The 21154-nt window shown below is 40.6% G+C and overlaps 1 protein-coding gene across 1 annotated transcript in view; it reads right to left on the bottom strand.

Moving 5' to 3' along the window:
- Positions 1-21154, bottom strand: part of Exoc6 (exocyst complex component 6) — a 131778-nt gene that overhangs the window by 58738 nt on the left and 51886 nt on the right. The window contains exons 9-14 of the mRNA XM_036179024.1: positions 17198-17264; positions 16251-16381; positions 13030-13139; positions 11466-11577; positions 10396-10530; positions 1240-1419 (exon numbers count right to left, since the gene is read on the bottom strand). Coding sequence (XP_036034917.1) covers positions 1240-1419; positions 10396-10530; positions 11466-11577; positions 13030-13139; positions 16251-16381; positions 17198-17264 — 735 coding nt within the window. The remainder of the gene's footprint in view (positions 1-1239; positions 1420-10395; positions 10531-11465; positions 11578-13029; positions 13140-16250; positions 16382-17197; positions 17265-21154) is intronic.

The raw sequence follows: 21154 nt of genomic DNA, 5'->3' as shown, positions 1-21154 counted from the left end.
ACAGGAACATATGATATTCCAAAGAGACACAGAAGAGCATTGGGAATCATGATGGGGAGACAGGGGAGCTGAAAAGAACAGGAACCACAAAGTCTACACAAAGAAAAGTGGGTAACGTCCTGTAGGCCCAACCCCGGCTTTCTGGATATGAGGACCCAAAGCCTAAAGCACAATGGGCCAGTCTAGTGAAGACTAGCAGTCCTGGCCACTGACAAGCCCACGGTTCCCAATGGTCAGGTGAGCAGATGGGGAAACTGGGTGTGACAGTGACAGTATTACAGGTGAAGAATCCATTGTCACTGTGGTGGTGTGAAAGAAAATGGCCCCCAAAGGGAGTGGCACTCTTAGGAGGTATGGCTTTTTTGGAGAAAGTGTGTCACTGCGGGGGAAGGCTTGGAGGTTTCCTATGCTCAGGATACTGCCTGGTGTCACAGTCACTCTCTGTAACTTGAGGAGTGCTACAACCAGGCACCACCTGAAAGGGGTGTTATTTGAGCTAGACAAGGGTAGGATGAGTCTGATTTAAATAAGTGATATATGTACAACTATGTCATAATGAAACCCATTCTTTTATAGAATGAATATAATTTTCTTTTTCCTCCCTGAACATCTTCCTTAAATAATTCTATTCAACTATTTACAACAAAAGAGTAATTGATGTTGGAAACACTGGGGTTGCTTTTTGCTGTTGCTTTTTCATTTCAAACAAAGGAAATGGCTAGTAGTATTTCTTCAGGTTCCATGCTAAATACCTTATTTGTAAATTCAGCTGTATCTTACATAATAGGATGTGCTGGTTAATTTTCTGTCAACTTGACACAAGCTAGAGCCATCTGGGATGGATGGGTGGGTGGATGATGGATGATGGATGATGGATGGATGGATGGATAGATAAAGAATTTAAAATATCTAATATTTTTCTTGTACCTTGTAAGATAGAAAAAAAAAACTTGACTATACTGACTTTCACACAAACTCCTATTAAATATTTCTATTTAAATCTATACTGTTAATTTTAGGTGGGGGGTGTTTTGCTTTTAATGGAAAGTTATAGTTATTTTAGTTAAAAAGCACAATGAATGAAAACCTCAGGCAACTTCAGCTAGATTCTTTATCAAGTGATTTATAATAATGGAAAAAGAATGTGCAAACAATAAAGCACCCAAAAATTAAATTCTAATTTAATTCTAATGCACTTTAGAAAGCAAACTTACAATATCTGAAATGGTTTATACTTACAGGCAAATGGGTAAAAACTTGAAAGATGCTTCTCAAAAAATTAATAAGGTCCATTAAATAACCACTCGCTCTTCCATCCGACTCAGCCATTGTCCAGTCATAATCAGCCAGCTGAACAAATTCATCAATTTTTTGATTGAGTTTGGTATATATCTCTCCTTCTGCTGCATGTCGAGCGTCCTAAGGGGCAAAGTAAGAGCAGTAAGAAACAATTACAGAAGTAGTGTCCCTGCATTTTTAAATTTTAAGTTTTTGGTTTTCATTAGACATACAGAAAAGGTGCTTTTCCGACACCGCGAAGCCGATGTGACTGGTGCCGCGTCTGCTTTCCTTCCCAATCCTACCGTCAGCCTCTGGTCCTCTTCATTTCCTTCCCTACTTACTGCCGTGGCGAAACACCGACAAGACCAACGTAAGGAGAGCGCGTTTACTCCGGCTCATCACACACGAATGCCCACTGCTACTTCAGCAACCTTCCTTCCTTACAGAATCCCAGATGCCAGCCAGACGAAGGTGCCACTCACAGTGCCCACCTGCCTTCCTCGGTTAACACAAAGCCAGTAACTCCCCATAGGCATGCCCAGGGGTCCAGCAGACAAGACTAACCATCATAGGACTGGTTCTTTCATGACATATGAACCCGACTGTCCTCCTACGGCCCTCAGGAAGAACAGAAGGCAGAAAGCAGAGGCTGCTGAGAATGCAGGGAACACACAGGTCCACTAAGGGAAAGCAAGCTGGCTATCCGAGAAAATGGAATACAGTTGTCTTCACAGCCGGGTTGGTTCCACAACCTTCCTCCCGTTACAAATAATAAACTGAGTCCCTTATAAAATCGTACAGTATTTGCTTATAACTTATGTACATTCTCCTGTACATTTTGTCATCTCTTTATTACTTATAATACCCAATACAGTATAAATGCATGCAAATTGACTAACTGAATATGAATATATGTAAATCAACTCTAGCCACATTTTCAGGGACATCTTTATTTGACCTAAATTAGGGTTCTCTGGTGCAAAAATGCCTTTCCCCATGGGTATTATCGAAACAATTAGGGACTTTTTTTTTTAATAAAGAAGATACCTAAAGTGGTAGATTACAGCTGTGATTCATAAATGGTTAACCAAAAATTAAAAAGTAAACGTTGGAAAACAGCATGTCCAGAGACATCTTTTAAAAACTCTGACATACAGTGGGTGTGGTGTATTAAAACACTTTTAATCCCCACAATCAGGAAGCAGGAAAGACAGATTTCTGTGAGTTCAATGCCAGCCCGGTCTATATATTGAGTTTCAGGTCAGCCAAGAATACGTAATGAGACCCTGTCTGAAGAAAAACAACAGCAACACAAATACACAACAACAAAATAACCTCTGACATATTCTTGGAAAACAAAAGGCCACATGTATCTCTGGGGCAGAGTACATGTCCAGAAAAGGCCTGTGAGGGTCTCAGCTCGCAATGATGGCTTGGCTTGTGCAGGCAGGAAATGAGAGCGGAAGTAGAAGCGTCAACTTCTGTCTGTTTTGAAGGCATGTCCCAGCACACATGCAGACTCTCTTAGAAAAGATGGGCATTTAATGGTTCCTGCAGGGAAGCCTCTGTCTTATCAGTAGCTGACCAATAAGCTAAGCAGGTAGACTTCAGTAGCCACACAAAGAAAACAGACTTGACAAGTTCAGTCCAGAAAAACAATAAAGCACCAACAGGAAGAACAACAAATCCAGGGATGAATAAATACTCATTTCCAATGAGTACTTTAATGTCTGCTTATCAACAGAAACTATAAATCATGCAATAGATAGGAAAACATGGCCTCCTGAAGGAAGAAAAAGCAATGGAAAAATCTTTGAGGAACCCAGTTAGTAGACTTACAAGACAAAACTTCACATAAACTATTCAAAATGTGTCCAAAGAACAAAAGGAAACCTTAGAGATTCTTTACAATGAGGAAACTGCCTCGGTAAGTAGAAACTATAAAGTCAAATGACTACAATGTATCAGGTGAAATGGAAAGACTCATTAGAAGGACTCAGAGCCTGATGGGAGAGGTAAATAAGAAACGATACAAGGTAACTAGAACTTGCACAATTCTGCAGAACACTCCGCTCAGCAACAGCGGGCCACACATTAGTCCCTAAGAATAGAAAAAGATGAACTTAAAGGCTAAACCCAGACTTCACAGCTGTGCTCACTTCCCCAGAAACCGAGAAAGGCAGCCAGAGGGTCAAGTGTAGATGTCATATTCAGAGTAAAGACACTCGCCTAGATGAGTGCAGTACTCCGACCTCATCTGAGGAGGTTCTTTATGCACCAGATGGCGGTCAACAAAGAAACTGACTTGTCAAAGTGCAGAGAGTAAGTGTCTGGAGAGTGCTCAGCAATAAAGGGATACATTTATATATCATGCCCCCTTCCCGCAAAGCTCAGGGACCAGCTTAGAAGAAGGGGCAGAAACATGTAAGAGCAGAGTTTGGGAGCAGATGAGCAAAACTTGTCCCTTGGACACAACAGGACCAATGCATACACAGGCTCAGAGTGGCTGTGACTGCCTTCACAAGCCCTGTATAATATCAAGCCGGTCAGGACTCCAGCAGAGTGAAGAAGCACTCATGAGCCCCACCGCTAACTGAGGACTACCAACAACTGATGGCTGCTGGAAGCAAGAACAGGTTTTCTTTAAGGGTGTTGTCCCTGGTAGTTCCCATTATGCTTCAGTGGGTAACCCTGCACCCTGAGTATATGGGCAGCTCACACTAGACTCAGTGGGATATGAATAAAAGTAAAAAGAAGACATGAAGTTGGGAGGGAGAAGGGATATGAGAGGTGTTAGGGGAAGGAGCAGAGGGTGGATATGACCAAAATTCATTGTATGCATGTTTAAAATTATCAAAGAATTAATACAAATATTTTAAAAGAACGTATATTTAGAATGCAAATAAAAATAAAATTACACACACTAAATAAATGAAATAAGTAAATGCAAAAAATATAATCATGAACTATTACCGGGTTTTTGTTTGTATGCCCTTAAGAACCTCTTTCAAATGGATAATACACAAAAAGGCAAATATGAATTATTAAAATGTACCATATCTAGTTTTCAGTGTGTCTGTGGCACTTCTGACACTGCCTAACCATCTATTCTCTGCCACACCTGGCAGCGTAAGGAAAGCCAAGTCCTGGGCAGCTTCTCCATCTGTAGGTCTCACAGTAGGACTGGAACAGGACTTGCAACAAGGATTTTCTTCACTCCCTATTCAGAGGTCTAATACAGATTTAACATAAACAACAGAAACTTTCAACAGTATCCCCTGTTGGCTGTAGAAGAAAGTAAACGAAGTACTGTAGATGAAACAAGAGCTTAAGTTAAAAAAAAAAAAAAAGTCTTAGCTGTAAGTGTAATAAAGTACTGCTAAGTATGATAGTATCAGTGAGTTCTAACTCAGTAGCCTACAGTAACATACTCCCCAAATGTCTAATGCAATTAAAGTAAAAAAAACTCTTAAGATTGAAGTGCTAACATTACTGTTTATCAGTGACAGTACTATCACTACATAGTGAGGACTCTAAGTAAAGAATGTCCACCAAAGTTGGGCATGGTGGCACACCTTTAATCCCTGCACTCAGGAGGCAGAGGCAGGTGGATCTCTGTGAGTTCCAGGGCAGCCTGGTCTACACAGTGAGCTCCAGGACAGCCAGAGCAACATCGTGAGACCTTGATTTGAAAAACAAACAAACAAGAATATCCCACCAAAATGTAAGCTTCGTTAAGGAAAGAAGTTTTCATCTGTTTGCTCACTGACAAAGCCCCATGTACCTAGAAGAGTACTTGGCACACAGTACACAGTAGATAAGTAGTTGTGAAACATTATTTTGGAGAAATTTGTAATCTAGTTCATATACAAAAGTGTCACACAGAAAATAACTACAGACTGAGTAAATATAAACAGTAAGTGCTTATACAAGTACAGTTAAAAGAGAGGGGGTGGTGATGTGAAAATGGGGGCCTACAGAGAAGCACTGATGTCAGCTGCTGTCCCTGTAAAACACCAGAGAGTAACTAACTACCCCAGGACTTGGTGACTTAACAGGAGCATCTCACTAAGGTCACAGTGTCCCCGGGTCAGAGGACAGAGGGGATGACCTTGCTCTAGAATGTCAGACCTCAGCTGGGATGACTGGGAAGAAGACCCAGGAGCCACAGGTTAGCATCGTCTTGAGTCTTTCACTCAAGCACCCGGCACCTGAGATGGGCGAGTTCTCCACATGCCTCGGCTTCTTCACAGCATGGCTCCACAGCCTTGCTTGCTTGCTTTTGGGGACCAGGTCTCACTCTGTAGTCCAGGCTGGCTCAAACTCAAAATCTTCCTTCTTGACCCACTGAGTGCTGGCATAAAACACTTGCACCAGCACACTGTGCTGGTAACTGGACTTCTAAGGCAGCACATGGCTCTCTGTGGGCATGCCTGGAGTGAGGCAGAAGCTCCCTGCCTTTTCTGTCTTAACCCAGGAGCCTTAGGTCATCTCCTCTGCGCTCTTTGATTCTTACTATAAGCAAACACAGGAGCAGTCATAGTTCCTCCGCTGCTCAATGAGAAAACTGCCAAGAAATTAGTCATTTAAAAAGTTGCCATCCCTGGAGATCAACAAGATCACTCAGTAGGTAGTGACACTGTGTAAGAGAATTAATACATCACAATATCACAATTTCCAAATTGCAGTTTAACTTACTGACATCGTTTGTGATTGGACAAACACACCCCTCTTTAACCTTCCTTGCTACATTAGGGACTGGTAGGCTGTCATATGCTTGTGACCCACAGAACTACACCATACCACACCTTAATGATACCACTTGTAAGTCAATTTCCCAGTGCAGCATCCTTGCATTTGCCGGGTGTTCATAGTCAGCCCCTCCTTCCACGTCTCATACCCTTCGCTGAATCTAAGCAGATGAATTCAGGTCACTGTAGAACCACAGCGAGGCGGCATTGCTGGAGCACAGGCTGACAGAAGCTCGATGCTCAAGGCCTCACCAGCACTCCCCTCCCTTCCCCCACCAGGCCAAGGAAGCCCAGAGCAGTTATTCCTGCCCTCTATCCCATGCCCTCCACCACGCATCCCCACCACGACTGCTACTGCTTCCCCGGGCTGTAGCCGATGAAGGCAAGAGAGGAAGAGGGCTGCATGGCAGTTTTCTTTCTTACTCTTGACCATAAGAGGCCAGTGATCTGCCTGTGAGCACGAACTCCATCCACAAAACCTTAAAGCCAGTCCTAAGAGACTCCTCCAAACCAAAATGTTATTTTAAAAAATGCTACTTTTCTACGGGCCTACTTTACTCTAGCTTTACAATTAATACTCTATCTCCATTTTTATCTATCTGTCTATCTATTTATCTGTTTGGTTGGTTGGTTTGTTTTTTGAGACAGGGTTTCTCTTTGTAGCCCTAGCTGTCCTGGAACTCAATTTGTAGGCCAGGCTGGCCTCAAACTCAGAGATCCACCTGCCTCTGCCTCCCAAGTGCTGGGATTAGAGGTGTGGGCCACCACCCCTGAGCCTATATTTCCATTTTTTAACCACATACTTTTATTACTGTAAAATAAAGAAGGTTATTAGTTCACATTCTCTTGAAAATTTTTAAATATAAGATGATTAAAATATTAACCAAAAGTGTAGAACCGAATACCTACACATTTTGAAGCCATGAAAGGAAAAAAATAGTTTTACTCTGAAGGCAGAAAATGTATAATGACAATAAATCATTTACATTCTACTCAAATGAAGAAATTGTGTTTTCTGGGTCTGGGCATAGTGATGCACACCTTTAATCCCACACTACGGAGGCAGAAAGAGGTGAGCCGTGAAGCCAACCTGTCTACACAGTGGGTTCCAGGCCAGCTAGGGCTACACAATGAAGCCTTGTCTCAAATAAAGAGAGTATGTGTTTTCTGGACTTAATGTTCAGAGAGAAAGAAGTGATCCAGATTACACTAATTACACTAGCTTGCTTTGCTTTGCTTTTTTTTTTTTTTTTTTTTTTGAAAAGGAACTAACCAAAGTGAAGCAGAGAATATAAATATAAGAATTGTTTTTGTCACTGTTGCTATCTATCAAAAACTTTGGGATTAACCTACTTTTCTAAGGCAACATCGTGAAGTTCTGCTTTTCCTATAACCTGGGTTAAAACAAACTTTTCTCAAGAACCTCCTTTAAATTAAGGGAGGAGCATATTTTAAGACATTATTGATGCCCCCCACAGACTATAATAGTGAGAAAAGAACTCCACATAAAACCTTTAGTGACAGCACTGAATAGGGAAAAATCAGCTAGCACTTCTGAACAGGAACAGTAAAGACATAAAAGGACTTCTCTAAGCATCAAGGTCTACATGTTTTATAATCCAGACAAATAAAATCACTGGGAAGTGCATGTGCCCTGGCCCAGCACAAACTGACCCACTACTATATATGCTCTTCATTAAAATATAAAGAGTCAGCATATAAAATAATACACTCTTCCTTTGCTTGTTGGAGAAATAGTGCCCTCTAGGGGCAGAAATGTACCAACCTCTCCTTCAATGTATGGAAATGCTCTCCTATCATAATCAGTGCTTCTCAGCCAAAGATGCAAAACAGAACCATCTGAGAAACTGTTTATCATACACAAGTTTCTGCACCTCCTGGACTATAAACACATGTGTCTGAATAAAAGCTAAGCAGTAATAGCTAACATTGTTAGCAAACACCTATAACATTCTGTTATCTATGGTTCCTCTTTAAAAAGCCCCCAGGTATGCTTTGGAAAACCACAGGTCTGGGTTTGGGCAGGGCTGAACCCAGAGCTAGCTCCAAGGATAGGTCCTGATGAGGTCAAGTTGATCGGTAATCCCACCTTTCCAGTAAAGAATTCTGTAACCGCTAAGGCATGGGCATGGAGCTGGGATGAGGTAATCATTTTACTACCATGTAGACTCCGTAACTGTAGAGTGTGGAGATGAAGCCAAACTTGCATAGATTAATGGGAACAGAAGAAGAGGTTCTGGGTCCCTAAGGACCCCCTGAGCAGCCAGCTTCAACCTCACCTGAAATCTGCCCTACCCTTGGACCTTTCAGTCACAATGGGCAAAAATGTTTCCCATTACTGTATACTGTCCTCTCTTTTTTTTAATGGGCCTTGATTTGTTGCCCAAGTTAGTCTCCAATTCCTGGGCTCCTTTGGTTCCTCCTGCCTAAGAGTCCCACATAGTCAGAACTACAAGGCAGGCCAGCACACCAGACCCATTATTGTTAAGAAAGTTTGAGTTGTCTTTCTTACCATTTTTTTCTGCTGATATCACTGATTAATACACGTATCTCATTTGAAACATTTTATGAACACAGAGGAACTAAAAGCGTTACATTAATTTTAATCATTTAGAACAAAGGAAACACTCTATGGCCTTTCGGAGGCCTTAAACATTGAAGTGAGAGGTAAAGTTGAAACCACCTCAACAAATATGTCCTGCTTGGCTAGTTTTTCCTCAAGAAACAATATGCTAATAACCATTTGATCTGGACACTGAACTTTCTGATTTGTATTACATGGCATACAGCATCCAGTTCACCATCGAATGGCACCCCGATGCTAAAGACGGCAAACACAGACTAACACAAAACCTAATGTTCACTCACGAGAAGGAACATGAGTGAGACGGACAGAGAGAAGCCAACTTAAGAAATCCTGTATTTTAAAGGCTAAGAGATGCCTTTCCTTGACACACAAGCATGAGGAGCAGGGGTCAAGTCCCCAGAACCCACACGGAGTAGGGGCCATAGCACATATCTGCAACGCCACTTGTTCCTACATGAACATGGGAAGCAGAGACAGAGAGCCTGGTGTCCCCAGCAACAGAGAGCAATCTCAAAGACACCCCCCCTCCCAGCTGCTGAGGACTCATCTGCCCTGCCCTCTCTGCTGGAGTGCAGGGATTACAAACATACTGCTGCACCCAGCTTCTGTGGGTTCTGGGGATCTAATCTCAGGTCCTTATGCTTGGTATTGTCATGGGGCATATGGTACAGCAACTGAGTCAGGGAAGAACTGCCCTGAGTAAAGGTGGGTGGTAGTGCCAACAGCCTGGAGACTGAGAAGGGATAAAAGCAGAAACCGGCCAGCACAAAACTGTACTCTAGCTGACCTGGGATGAGCTGCTCTGCACTACCATGTACTCACCAAGCAGTAAAGCAAGGAACCCTAGATTGAACTTGTGGAACTAGAGCCAAATCCAACTTTGCTGCTTTAACTGTCTCCCAGGACTCTGCCACAGCAACAGAGAGCGGCCAGAGCCGATGGCTCATCTGTGCCTCAAGAGTAACGGAGTAAGAAAACAGGTTATGTCGGGCATGGCTGTGCACTCAGGCAGCAGAGGCAGGCAGAGCTCTGAGTTCAAAGTTAGCCTGGTCTACAAAGTGAGTTCCAGAATAGCCTGGGCTACACAGAGAAACCCTGTCTCAAAAAAAAAAAAAAAAAAAAGGGTTGGAAATTTAGCTCAGTGGTACAGCGCTACCCTAGCAAGCGTAAGGCCCTGAGTTCGGTCCTTAGCTCCAGGGAAAAAAAAAAAAAACACGAAAGAAAGAAAAAAAACAGGTTATAAAAAAAAAAATATGTGACATTAATCTTGTATTCTACTTAAAACACCACTAATTGGTGAATCTCTCAGCACATTCCATGACTCTTTTCCTCCTGACATAAAGAAGATTTGAATCTATTTTTCTTCAGATTAGAATCAAGAGGGATGGAATGCAAACCTCAAACTTCACTTTTAATTTCCAAATACACACAATCAAGCACACTTACTAAAATTAAATTAAAAATAAAATTAAGTTAAAATTAAAATGAAACATTAATGGAAACTGTTAGTCTGATTCAGTACTACCATTTATTGTCAAAACATAAACAAACTATATTACAGAAAATCAATACTTTCTTTTTAATATTTCAGTAAGATGCTTAAATTGCCAAGAGGAACGCACAACTGATCATCATTATGGGCAATGATTATCCCTAATATATTCTCAATGTTTAGAATATAACAAAAATTATCTTTAATTTCTTAAAGTTTTCTTACAATAATTGAGTGAAAATTTTTGGTCATATTTTCTATACCTTAAAAGTAGAAAGTCCATAAAGTCTTGTGGTGTGAACCGTTTCTTGAGAAATATTTGTAATGTTAGTAATGAAGTCCTCCAGGTATTTGCAAGCTTGTTCCAGGTGTGTTGTGTTTATGATGATTTGCACCAACTAAAACACATGAAAGCCACAGTAAATACAGGTCATGCCTGTGCAGGACCACCTGATTTTTAAGGGCACAGCCATTACTTCCAGTCTGCCACTGTACTATGTCTACATAATTCCAGCAAAACAGGATACAACTGGTTATCTGATTTGAAAAGTCTACCCTAAATACTTCTTATGAGAATTAATGTTGTTTTAAAAATATGTAAATTCTAGGAGTCCACAGCCAATTATTTTGAAATAACTGTCCATAGTCATTTGTAGATCCCATACACTTAACAAGTACAAATTGAGGATTGTGACTATGAAAAGGCTGAAGTCTATGCCCGTCATATCTCCAACTGTCCACTACTCCCCAAGTAAGGTCTTCCCTCATATTTTCTTTTTTTAAAGATTTAAAAAAAATTTTATGTGTGTCTTATTTACATGCATGTTTGTACAGCATGTGCACGCAGTGCCTGAGGCCAGAAGAGGGTGTCAGATTCCCAGATCTGGAGCTACAGATGTTGTGAGCTGCCATGTGGGTGCTGGAACTGAACCCTGGACCTCTGGATGAGCAGTCAGTCTCTTAACCGCCGAGCCATTGCTCCAGCCCCTCCCTCATGTTGGGAATTGGACTATTTACACTAATAAATTTTAAATGCAAAGCTACAGGATAACATTTCACATCCATTTATGTTTTTTTGGTTGTTATTTTATGTGCATGGATGTTTTGCCTGCACATGTGTCTGTGTAACACATGCGTGCCTGGGGCCCACAAAGGCCAGAAGAAGGTATCAGAGCCCCTGAAACTAAAGCTACATTGGTTATGAGCTGCCATGTGTGTGGTGGAAATCTAACTCAGGCCCTCCACAAGAACAGTTATGAGCTCTTCCTCTGAGCCATCTCTCCGGCCCCAGTTTTTTCAAATAATAAAACATTTGGTTAATATTTCTTCTTACCTCTGTCAAACCTATATGAGGTTTTCTAATAAGGTTCAGTAAACAGCTACTCAGAATTCTGGTCAGCAGCAAATTTGTTGATTTCCTAAGCATATCATCTATTTCTGTTGAACTGAAAACAAATGTTAACATTGATAAAACTTTCCAAGAGCATAATTGGTTAACATTCTCAATAATGTAACATAACTTACTAAAGTAATTTTTTCTAAGTCCTATCTTTTATATCTTATAAATCATATAACTTTATAGATGTTTATCTTATATAAATGGCAATAACTCATTGAGCACAAACTTCAATTTAATTTTAAAAGGGATCATTTCCCTAAAGCAGAATGTTCATTTATGACATAATTTAAATATACCAAATCAATCAAGATAAAAAAAATGTGATACTTTGTACAAAGCATTATTATAATTCCAATGTAAAGCAGTCACTTTGTAAGGTACTGTATACACAATAATAGCTAAAGGTTACTTTTAAAATACAAATTGAGAGACTAGGGGTATAGCTTAGTGGTAAAGTGCTCACCTGGCATACATGAAGCCATACAATGCCAGAGCAGTAGGGTGTGGTATGCTCTACAACATCTCTGGTCCCTACCTGCTAATTCCAGGAAGCACTCCTACCCACAGTTGTGACAACCAAAAATGTCTCTAGGTATTGCCAATTGTAGGGGGATAGTTTTCGGAGAAAATCAAAATTATCCCATCAGAACTCCTGCCTTAAACATGAGTAAAATTTTACCTGCCTTTATATAAAGCTAATTCCAAAACATTAAATTTCTGTACTTTCTCCAAATTTAACAGTATGTTAATCAAGAATGAATTTCTGTATTTCAAGAATCAGCATTTAACTTAGAAATAAGTACTTGTAAGAACATTCAAACTTTAAACATAACCAATTTACAAACCATTAAAGCAGTTAATGTTTCAGAGTCCACTCTGCAGTTTTAGTAATAATCGGTAGCACTGAGGGGGATACAACAAAGTGAGTGCTAAATATTCAAGGGTAAAGGCCATTACTTATGAAATTTTCTTTCAAATGCCTTTTAAAATAGACAAAGGGCTGGGGAGATGGCTCAGCAGTTAAGATCAATGGCTGCTCTTCCAGGGACTCAAGTTCAATTCCCAGCACCCACATCATGGCTCATGACCAGATGTAACTCCAGGGGATCTGATGCCCTTTCTGGTCTTTTTGGGCACCAGGCCTGCACATAATGCAAAGACATACATGCAGGCAAAACATCCACACCCACAGAATAAGATACTACTACTAACAATAAATAGGCAAAGGATATGTGGCAAAATATTTATTACTGTCAAATCTAGATACTGAAGATGAGGGTAAAGAACTTTCCCTCAAATCATCTGTGCCAAATGTGTCTTAACACTAATATAACAAAAAGTTAAATGAGATAGTCACAGCAACCTAACACTAATACAACTCAAGTACGGAGGCCTTTCCAATCAGATGGCAGGCCACTGAAGAGTCAGGGTTTGGAAATCAAGTGCTAACACTTCCTGAAGGCACACGGCAACGCAGCTTTTCTGTCAGTGAGCTCACCTTCGGTGTAGTGACTCCGAAAATTTAAGGCTGGCATAAATAAATTCTTTAACTTGAATGTAAATAAGAGGCACTGACTGGGACATGGGAAACTTCTTTGGGAAAGATTGCTGTAAAAAGAGAAAGTTAATACTGTTTTTGAGGTTTTTGGTTTTTTTTAAAGAACATTCTAGTCTCTTATTTCACAATTGAATGTAAATAATTGCATAAAATTCTAGGTTATATCCTACATTATTCTCATATGCTCTGTTTTACTTTCTTAGCTTTCATCTATTTCGTTAGTTAGCTAGCCGTTCTGAGATAGGGTCTCACTAGGTAGCCTGGCTGGCCTTGAACATGTGGTTCTGCTTTTGCTTCTCAAGGGCTAGAATGACAGGCATGTGCTGCCATGTCTAGCCTATTTTTAATGTTAAACAATTATTTATTCATTTATTTATCAATCTTTCTATCTATCTATTTATTTATAAAGTGTGACCATTGCCTTCAGTGGTGGTGTGCACCTTTAATCTGAGCACATGCGAGGCAGAGGCAGGCGGACCTCTGAGTTCGAGACCAGCCTGGTCTACAGAGTGAGCTCCAGGACAGCCAGAGCTACACAGAGAAACCCTGTCTCAACAAAACCAAACAAACCATTACAGCCATGTAATCCTATGTTTAGATCACAGTATTGGACTCTGTTGAGCACAGAGCACATGCCAACACTGCTTTGTGTTCAGATAATACAAGCAGGCAATGTTTTAGCTCTTTACTTCTTTCTACTCACAAGAGCCAGGGTGGCCAGAGAAGACCAGGCCAGTTCCCTGACCCAGAGGGCTTTTGTTTTGGGCTGTTTTGTTACCTGTGTATCTGCATGATGTGAAGTGTGTACGTGTGGTGTATGCACATACATATGCAAACCTGTCTGTAAACACAGAGGCCAAACAAAGTATACCAAGTAGATTACTCTATCACCCTCCACCTATTCCCTTGGCAAAGAGTCTCTTACTGAATCGGGAGGCAGCTGTTGGCCAGCAATCCTCCTGTCTCTGTCCCACAGCACACCAGGGCTGTCGGCACACATAGCTCAATCTGGCTTTTGTTGGGTGCCTGGGGACCCGAATTCAGGTCCTCAAGTTTTTGCAGCAAACACTCTTACCTGCTGAGCCATTTCCTCAGCCCAGGTTTTTATAACAGTAAGACTCCCTTCACTTCAGCGTCACTGAAGGTGTGAGGCCAATTAAGATGACATCCGGTTTATCCCAAGTTTCAGAATATATCTTACAGAAATTTTCTGATCACTTGCCATGATTTACTTCTACACTATTTTATCAGCCAATGTTCATTTGAAAATTCTCAATCTCCAGAAAGGAAATTTCTTCCAAGATTTTAACTCCAAAGCCCCTCATTTGTACTTTAAGAAGTCTAAACTAGACTTCTACCTTCACACTTATTGCACCCTTGCTAGTCTGTGAGTATACCCCTAGGCCACCCCCACTCCCTAGGTAAGGCCACCTGGCTCCTCTGAAGACCTGGTACAGCTGGCCTCTTCTGCATCTGCAATGGTCTCATCTCCCTCATGATGCCCTGCCCAACCCTGGCTTCCCTTCAGTCTCTCTATTTCTCTTACTCAGCCATCTTTTTATTATTGCTGTGATTACTTACAGCTTTGTCCTACATAAATCTCAAAGAGCTGGAAAAACAAAAATAAGAGAAAAATAAAAATTTTAAAGGTGATTATTATACAAAATATGAAACTCATTTTTTGGATTTTGTATGTATGTGAGATAGATGCATGTTCATATGTGTACATGTTTGCATAAGTACAAGGACAGTGCAGTCCAGTGTTCATGTGAAGGTCACAGGACAACCTTAGTGACAATCCTCACCTTCTACCTTGGTTGCAAAGTATATTCTTTTCCTTTAGACCTGGTTCTACCTAAAGATAATGGATATGTGTGACTATGCATGTTTGTGTACATGTATGCATACACATGTGCACTCACATATTTTCCAAAGTGGCTTATATTGGCTACTTTAAAATTACATTGTTATTTTGACTCTGAACGGCATATTCCTTCTTTCATAAGAAATCTACAGGCAGCTACTACCCTCACATATCTTGCATTTAATCAAAGTAAATTTTTATAGAAAGCATGCGCATGCATGTGTGTACATGTGTGTATGAACATGCACATTCCTGTGCACTTGTGTGTGGAGGCCAGAGGTCGAGGACAAGCATCTTCCTCTATTGCTTTCCACCTTCTTTTGAAAACAGTTTCAGCTTCTGCTGCATCTGCCTTCCAGTGCAGGGGTTACAAACACCCTAGGTGACACCCAGCTTTGGCTTTTATGTGGGTGACGGAAGTCTAAACACAGGATTTCATGCTTGTGCAGCAAGCACTTTTCCCACTGAACCTTCTTTCCTCCCTAATAAACGTCTTTCTTAAAGCCACAAAACAAGGCCTCTCACAGTGACAAATCTGTCCAAGATAATCTGTCCCTAGAACACACTTGTGCTAGCTAGTTTTAATGTTAACTTAACACAAACTAGAGTCATTTTAGAAGACAGAACCTCTATATAGAAAATGTCTCCCCACGAAACTGGCCTGTGGGTCTACCTATAGTGCATTTCTTGATTGATGATTGACGTGGGAGGGCCCAGATCACTCCTGATGCTGCCACTCCTGGGCTGGGTCCTATAAGAAAGCAGGCTGAACAAGCCATGAGGAGCAGGCCAGTAAGCAGCACCCCTCCATGCCCACAGCATCAGCTCCTGCCTCCAGGTTCCCATCCTGCTTGACTTCCCACCCTGACTTCTGTCAATGATGGACTGTGAAGTGGATGTATAAGTGAATTATGGTCATGGTATTTCACCACAGCAATAGGAACCCTAATTACGGCAGTACTCTTATACTACAATCTACTCAGCATCTAATACACCTGCAATGGAATGCACACAACACAGGTATCACTCGCCCTGGGAATCCACCTCACATTTGGGACAACTGTTTCTAATGTCCCCAGAGCCTTAAGGAAGTTCCTACTTAACTTATTCAAAATAGTAATAGTAGTAGTAGTAATAACAAAATCTATAAAGGTTAAAGTGTATTTTTTTCCAAATGAGAACAACAACAAAAACTGCCCCCAAAGAAGTCATTCGCAACTTACAATGTTAATTTTATATAGTAATAAATATAATGATTTGTTTTTTCTTAACCCTTAAGTGAAAAATTAGCTTGTACCTTTTCAAGTTCTGGATCTTGAAAGGGAAATTTACTGATGACTACTTTGTATTCTTCTTCACTGCCAATAGGGATGGGGCTATAATTATCTTCCTCAAAAATGTCCCTGTTAAACAAAAAAAAGTTGAAATCTTATTATTGTGTCATTAGAATTGGGCTATTGTAGAATAGTATCTTTACAAAAACAAAAACAGCTCCATAGTTTTGTTTGTTGTTTTTTCCATTAAAAGTCACAACAGCAAAAAAATCATCATCCAGAATCCTAAAATCTAGTATCCAATAGGTCTTCTCTCCCAGTTCATTTCCAGTTCCTCCTTCTAGTTTTTCATCCTCACAGAACTTCACTTTAACTTTCCTGTACATTCTGAAGAAGCTTAGGTTCTTGAGGATCAAGATAATGTGTTCATTACTCCGTCTCAGAACACTGTGACTGGAAAGGGGCACTTCCTAATTACTGTGTGCTCACCTATGCAGACCTCTTGCAGCTAGACAGGGCTATGTTTGACATGACTACCTGGTTTTAGCCACTGTGGAAATGATGCAGATTGCTCTATGTCTGAACCAACTGTGTGACAACCCTACTTTCCCTGGAGACAATGGGCTCAAAAGGTATAATCACAACTGAAGTAGCTCAGATATCTGACTTTTGTGTGAGAAATAAACAACCTTCATCCACTCAGTTTTGGAGGACTACTGTACCCACTTGTCTTGTCCAAACAACTGACTTTTGTTTGTTTTTATTTTGAGGCATGGTTTCACTGTGTAGTTCTGGCTGGCCTGGAACTCATTATATAGACTAGGATGACCTTGAACTCACAGAAATCCATTTGCCTCTGCCTCCCTAGAACTGGGATTAGAGAAGTGTGCCAACTGCATGCCTAGCATCAATTTACTTTTAATTAATAATTCAGTCTGATTGATGTTTATGAATAGCTTCTATGTATTACCTCTGACTTGCAATGAAAACTCCTTACTTGAAGATGTTGTATGGTACACATACAGTAAGGTCTGAACCTGTCAGGCCGGTGGAGAACATCTCATGGAGAGTCTTACAGAGGAGCAATGGAAGCTGTAGGGTCTTGAAAGATGGAAAGAAACATTTCTGATGCGATTACAGGAGGAAATCATTGTGGACAGGAAGAGTTAGGTGCAAAGGAGAATAAAACCACGCCTAGGCTGGCCAGATGGCTCCGTGGTGAAGGTGTTTGCTATCAAGCCTGATGCCTGCGCTCAATCCCTACCATACATCTGATATGTCCGAAAAGGAATTATCACAAAAACTAAGAAATGCAAAGAACTCAACATAAGTCACCAGATTAAAAATGAGCAAGGACCTAAATGGTTACTTTCCCAAAGGCACTCAGATGGCAAACAGAACAGGTGTTCTGTTCAATATCACCGGCCACCACAGATACGCAAATTTAACACAATCACTGCAAGCCTATTAGAAGAGCTGCCATTTGAAAAAGAAAAGTATGTGTTCATAAGGATGTGGAGAAAGGAAATCCTTGCACTCCTGTGGTGGAAACAGAAAAGAACATGGAGGACAAACAGTAGAAAGAGAACTGAAAGCAGAATGCCACGTGAGCCAGCAGTTCCACCACTGTGCACCTATCCAGAGGGTATGAAATGAGTAGCTGACAAGGTATCTGCCTTCCATTTCATTGCAGCATTATCTGCAATAGTGAAGATATGCTAAGACAGGTGGTCAGCTTTACCTTCTGTTAGATGAAGAAAGTATGATTTATGTACTAACGGTTTATGCTGCCTTAAAATGAAGGAAGTCTATCATTTGCATTGACACAGAAGAATCTGGAGGACATCATGCTCCATGAAGTACGCCTGGCTCAGAAGACAAGTACTGCATGGAACCTAAAAATCACACCCAGAGAAGCACAGAGTAAATGGTGGTTAACAGAGGGTTTAAAGGCAAAGGGAAGTGTTGGCAAAATAGACGAAGTACCAGATCGGGGACATAAGATTTTGAGAACTGTCACACAATAGGATGACTGCAGTCCACATGATTCCTTCAGAGAAAGAGAAAATGTTTACTGCAGAGAGAAAAAATGTGAAGACAGTTTATCAATTTGCTCCCTGACTTAATGACTAGTGGGAACAAATAAAAAAATGAACAATAGAAATGCTTAATCGCGGCGAGATGTTCCCTAGGCGAGACAGGATGATGCTGAAGGCACTTCACAGACTCTCTTACTCCACTTTATGCAATGCAGGTGGTGCACATCTTGAATCCCAGCACTCAGGAGGCAGAGGCATGTGGATCTCTGTGAGTTCAAAGCCAGCCTGGTCTACAAAGCAAGTTCCAGGATAGGCAAGACCACACAGAGAAACCCTGTCTTGAAAAAAACCAAAAATAAATAAATAAACTCTATAAAGTTTAAAAAAAAAACTAAAGTAAAAAAAGATTAGTGCTCACAACTCAAATTACACATAGACAAAATACTACAATATCAATCAGATGATAAATTCTATCATGGAAGTAGCCAAATTGTAATTATGAGTATTGGTGAAAACTAACTTCTCCCTTCTTAAGTGTCAGTTCACTACTTGAAGACATTTGAAGATACTAGTCAGGGGTAAGTATAGCTTAAATCCTATTACTCAAAATTTTAGGCAAAAAGCATTACTTAGGATGGTGTTAAAGTAGAAATTAAAATGTATTTGGGAATTATGCATTACAACTGAAATGTCATTTGTTTTCCTCCACAATTACTATGGATGATGAAGTCTACTCTATTCTATTTGAACAGAAACTTTAGCTTCCCGGTGAGAAAAACCACTTCCCAGCCCCTAGTTTTGGGGAGCAATAACCCTGCTAGAAGTCTTAGACAACTGATCAAAGTCAGAAAAACTACAAAAGAGGCCTTCAAATACACAGCATGAACTCTAGGATCTTATATGTATAAAGATATACCACACCAAATTATAGTACTGTGTCATAGATCACTGCCTCTAACCATAAATACTACCACTATTTAAAATACTTGATATAAAAACTGAGGACAGTTATACACAAATACTGTCAATTACCCAGCTGTATCAGGACCCTGACAAAGAAAACTCCTAAATCTTATTTAGCTGACCTGCAATTCCAGCCACACAGAAGACAGAGGCAGGCAAACAAGTTTAAGGCCTGTGTGGGCCACACACTGAGCTCAGCCTGGTAAACTTAGCATGATCTTGTTCTAACATAAAAAGACCTGGGCCAGTGAGCCCAGAGGGTAAAGGCTGGGCCAGTAAGAGTCCAGAGGGTAAAGGCTAGACCAGTGAGAGTCCAGTGGATAAAGGCTAGACCAGTGAGAGTCCAGAGGGTAAAGGCTGGGCCAGTGAGTCCAGAGGGTAAAGGCTGGGCCAGTGAGTCCAGAGGGTAAAGGCTGGGCCAGTGAGTCCAGAGGGTAGAGGCTAGACCAGTGAGTCCAGAGGGTAGAGGCCGGGCCAGTGAGTCCAGAGGGTAAAGGCCGGGCCAGTGAGAGTCCAGTGGATAAAGGTACTAACCCGAGTTTGATCTCCCAGAATCACACGGTAAAAGTAAAGAACTGACTAGTATGTGAACACACACAAATAGATAGATAGATAGATAGATAGATAGATAGATAGATAGATAGATAGATAGACAGATAGATAAATGGAAAACATTCAAACCCTTAAAAAGTACCAAATAGCCGGGCAGTGGTGGTGCACACCTGTAATCTTAGCACTTGGGAGGCAAAGGCAGGGGGATCTCTGTGAGTCTGAAGCCAGCCTGGGCTACATAGCTAGTCTAGGACAGGCTCCAAAGCTACAGAGAAACCCTGTCTCAAAAAACCAAAAAAAGCCAAGTGGTGGTGGCCCACGCCTGTAACCCCAGCACTTGGGAGGCAGAGCCAGGCGGATCTCTGTGAGTTCGAGGCCAGCTTGGTCTACAGAGTGAGATCCAGGAAAGGTGCAAAGCTACACAGAGAAACCCTGTCTCGAAAAAACAAAACAAACAAAAAAAAGTACCAAATAAAAATAGTAAATGTTAATATAGTAAAGTTCAAACAAGGATTTATTTAGCTAACTTTAATATAGGTCTGTTACCTTATAAATTCACTTGGGAATTTATAAAACATTTTTATATAGAATTCAGAAGGCCCCGGCGCTGCTCATGGGGGGCCCAAGTCCTTCTGATCGAGCCCCCTCCCCAAAAAAATAGAATTCAGAAGGTTATCCTTCAGTTTTGAAACCGCTAAAGTACTAAGCCCATATGAAATCATTTGACATATCTTTCTTAGTAACAGATACTATTGCCATAAAATTTCTATCTTACTTTGAGGCAATCCATATTTAAGAAATGAGACTGACTTTTTTCTGAAAGAGAGAGGAAGGCAAGAAGAAGAAAGACAGGGAGGGACAGGTGAGGGAGGCAGGAAAAGAGAAAAGGATGTTTTAGTAATAAAAGGGGCTTGCTTCTCTTTTAACTGAAAAGTCAACTCTAACAGATACTCAAATACTTCAGCCCACATCAGTCAAGCAAGTGATTGCAGAAAACAGTCATTTTCTTAGAGACTTTAAGATTTCTAAGACAGCTAGGTTGTATAAACAGCACCTGCCCCAAGCCAGATTTAAAAGGCATAAACTTCTGTCTCTGATGCAAAACATCTTGAAATACTTAACAACCTTATAAATATTTAACCATTTACTGGAAAAATTACAGATACTAAAACTAAAGTATAAATAAATTGATTATAAATGATTCATCCACTATGGAAAACAATACTGCAGTTTTTCCAAAAAAATAAAAATAAATTATATGAGCCAGTACTCCACTTCTGAGTATAAACCTCAAAATATCTAAAACAGGTACCATAATTATAACAATATTAAAACTGCCAATAAAACAATTTAGATATCCATCAAGAACGTGA

The sequence above is a fragment of the Onychomys torridus genome, chromosome 1 (genome assembly GCF_903995425.1).
Source record: "Onychomys torridus chromosome 1, mOncTor1.1, whole genome shotgun sequence".
In the NCBI taxonomy this organism is placed as follows: Eukaryota; Metazoa; Chordata; class Mammalia; order Rodentia; family Cricetidae; genus Onychomys; species Onychomys torridus.
Note: the sequence above shows the minus strand (reverse complement) of the source record. Positions and strands in the feature narration are given on the sequence as shown.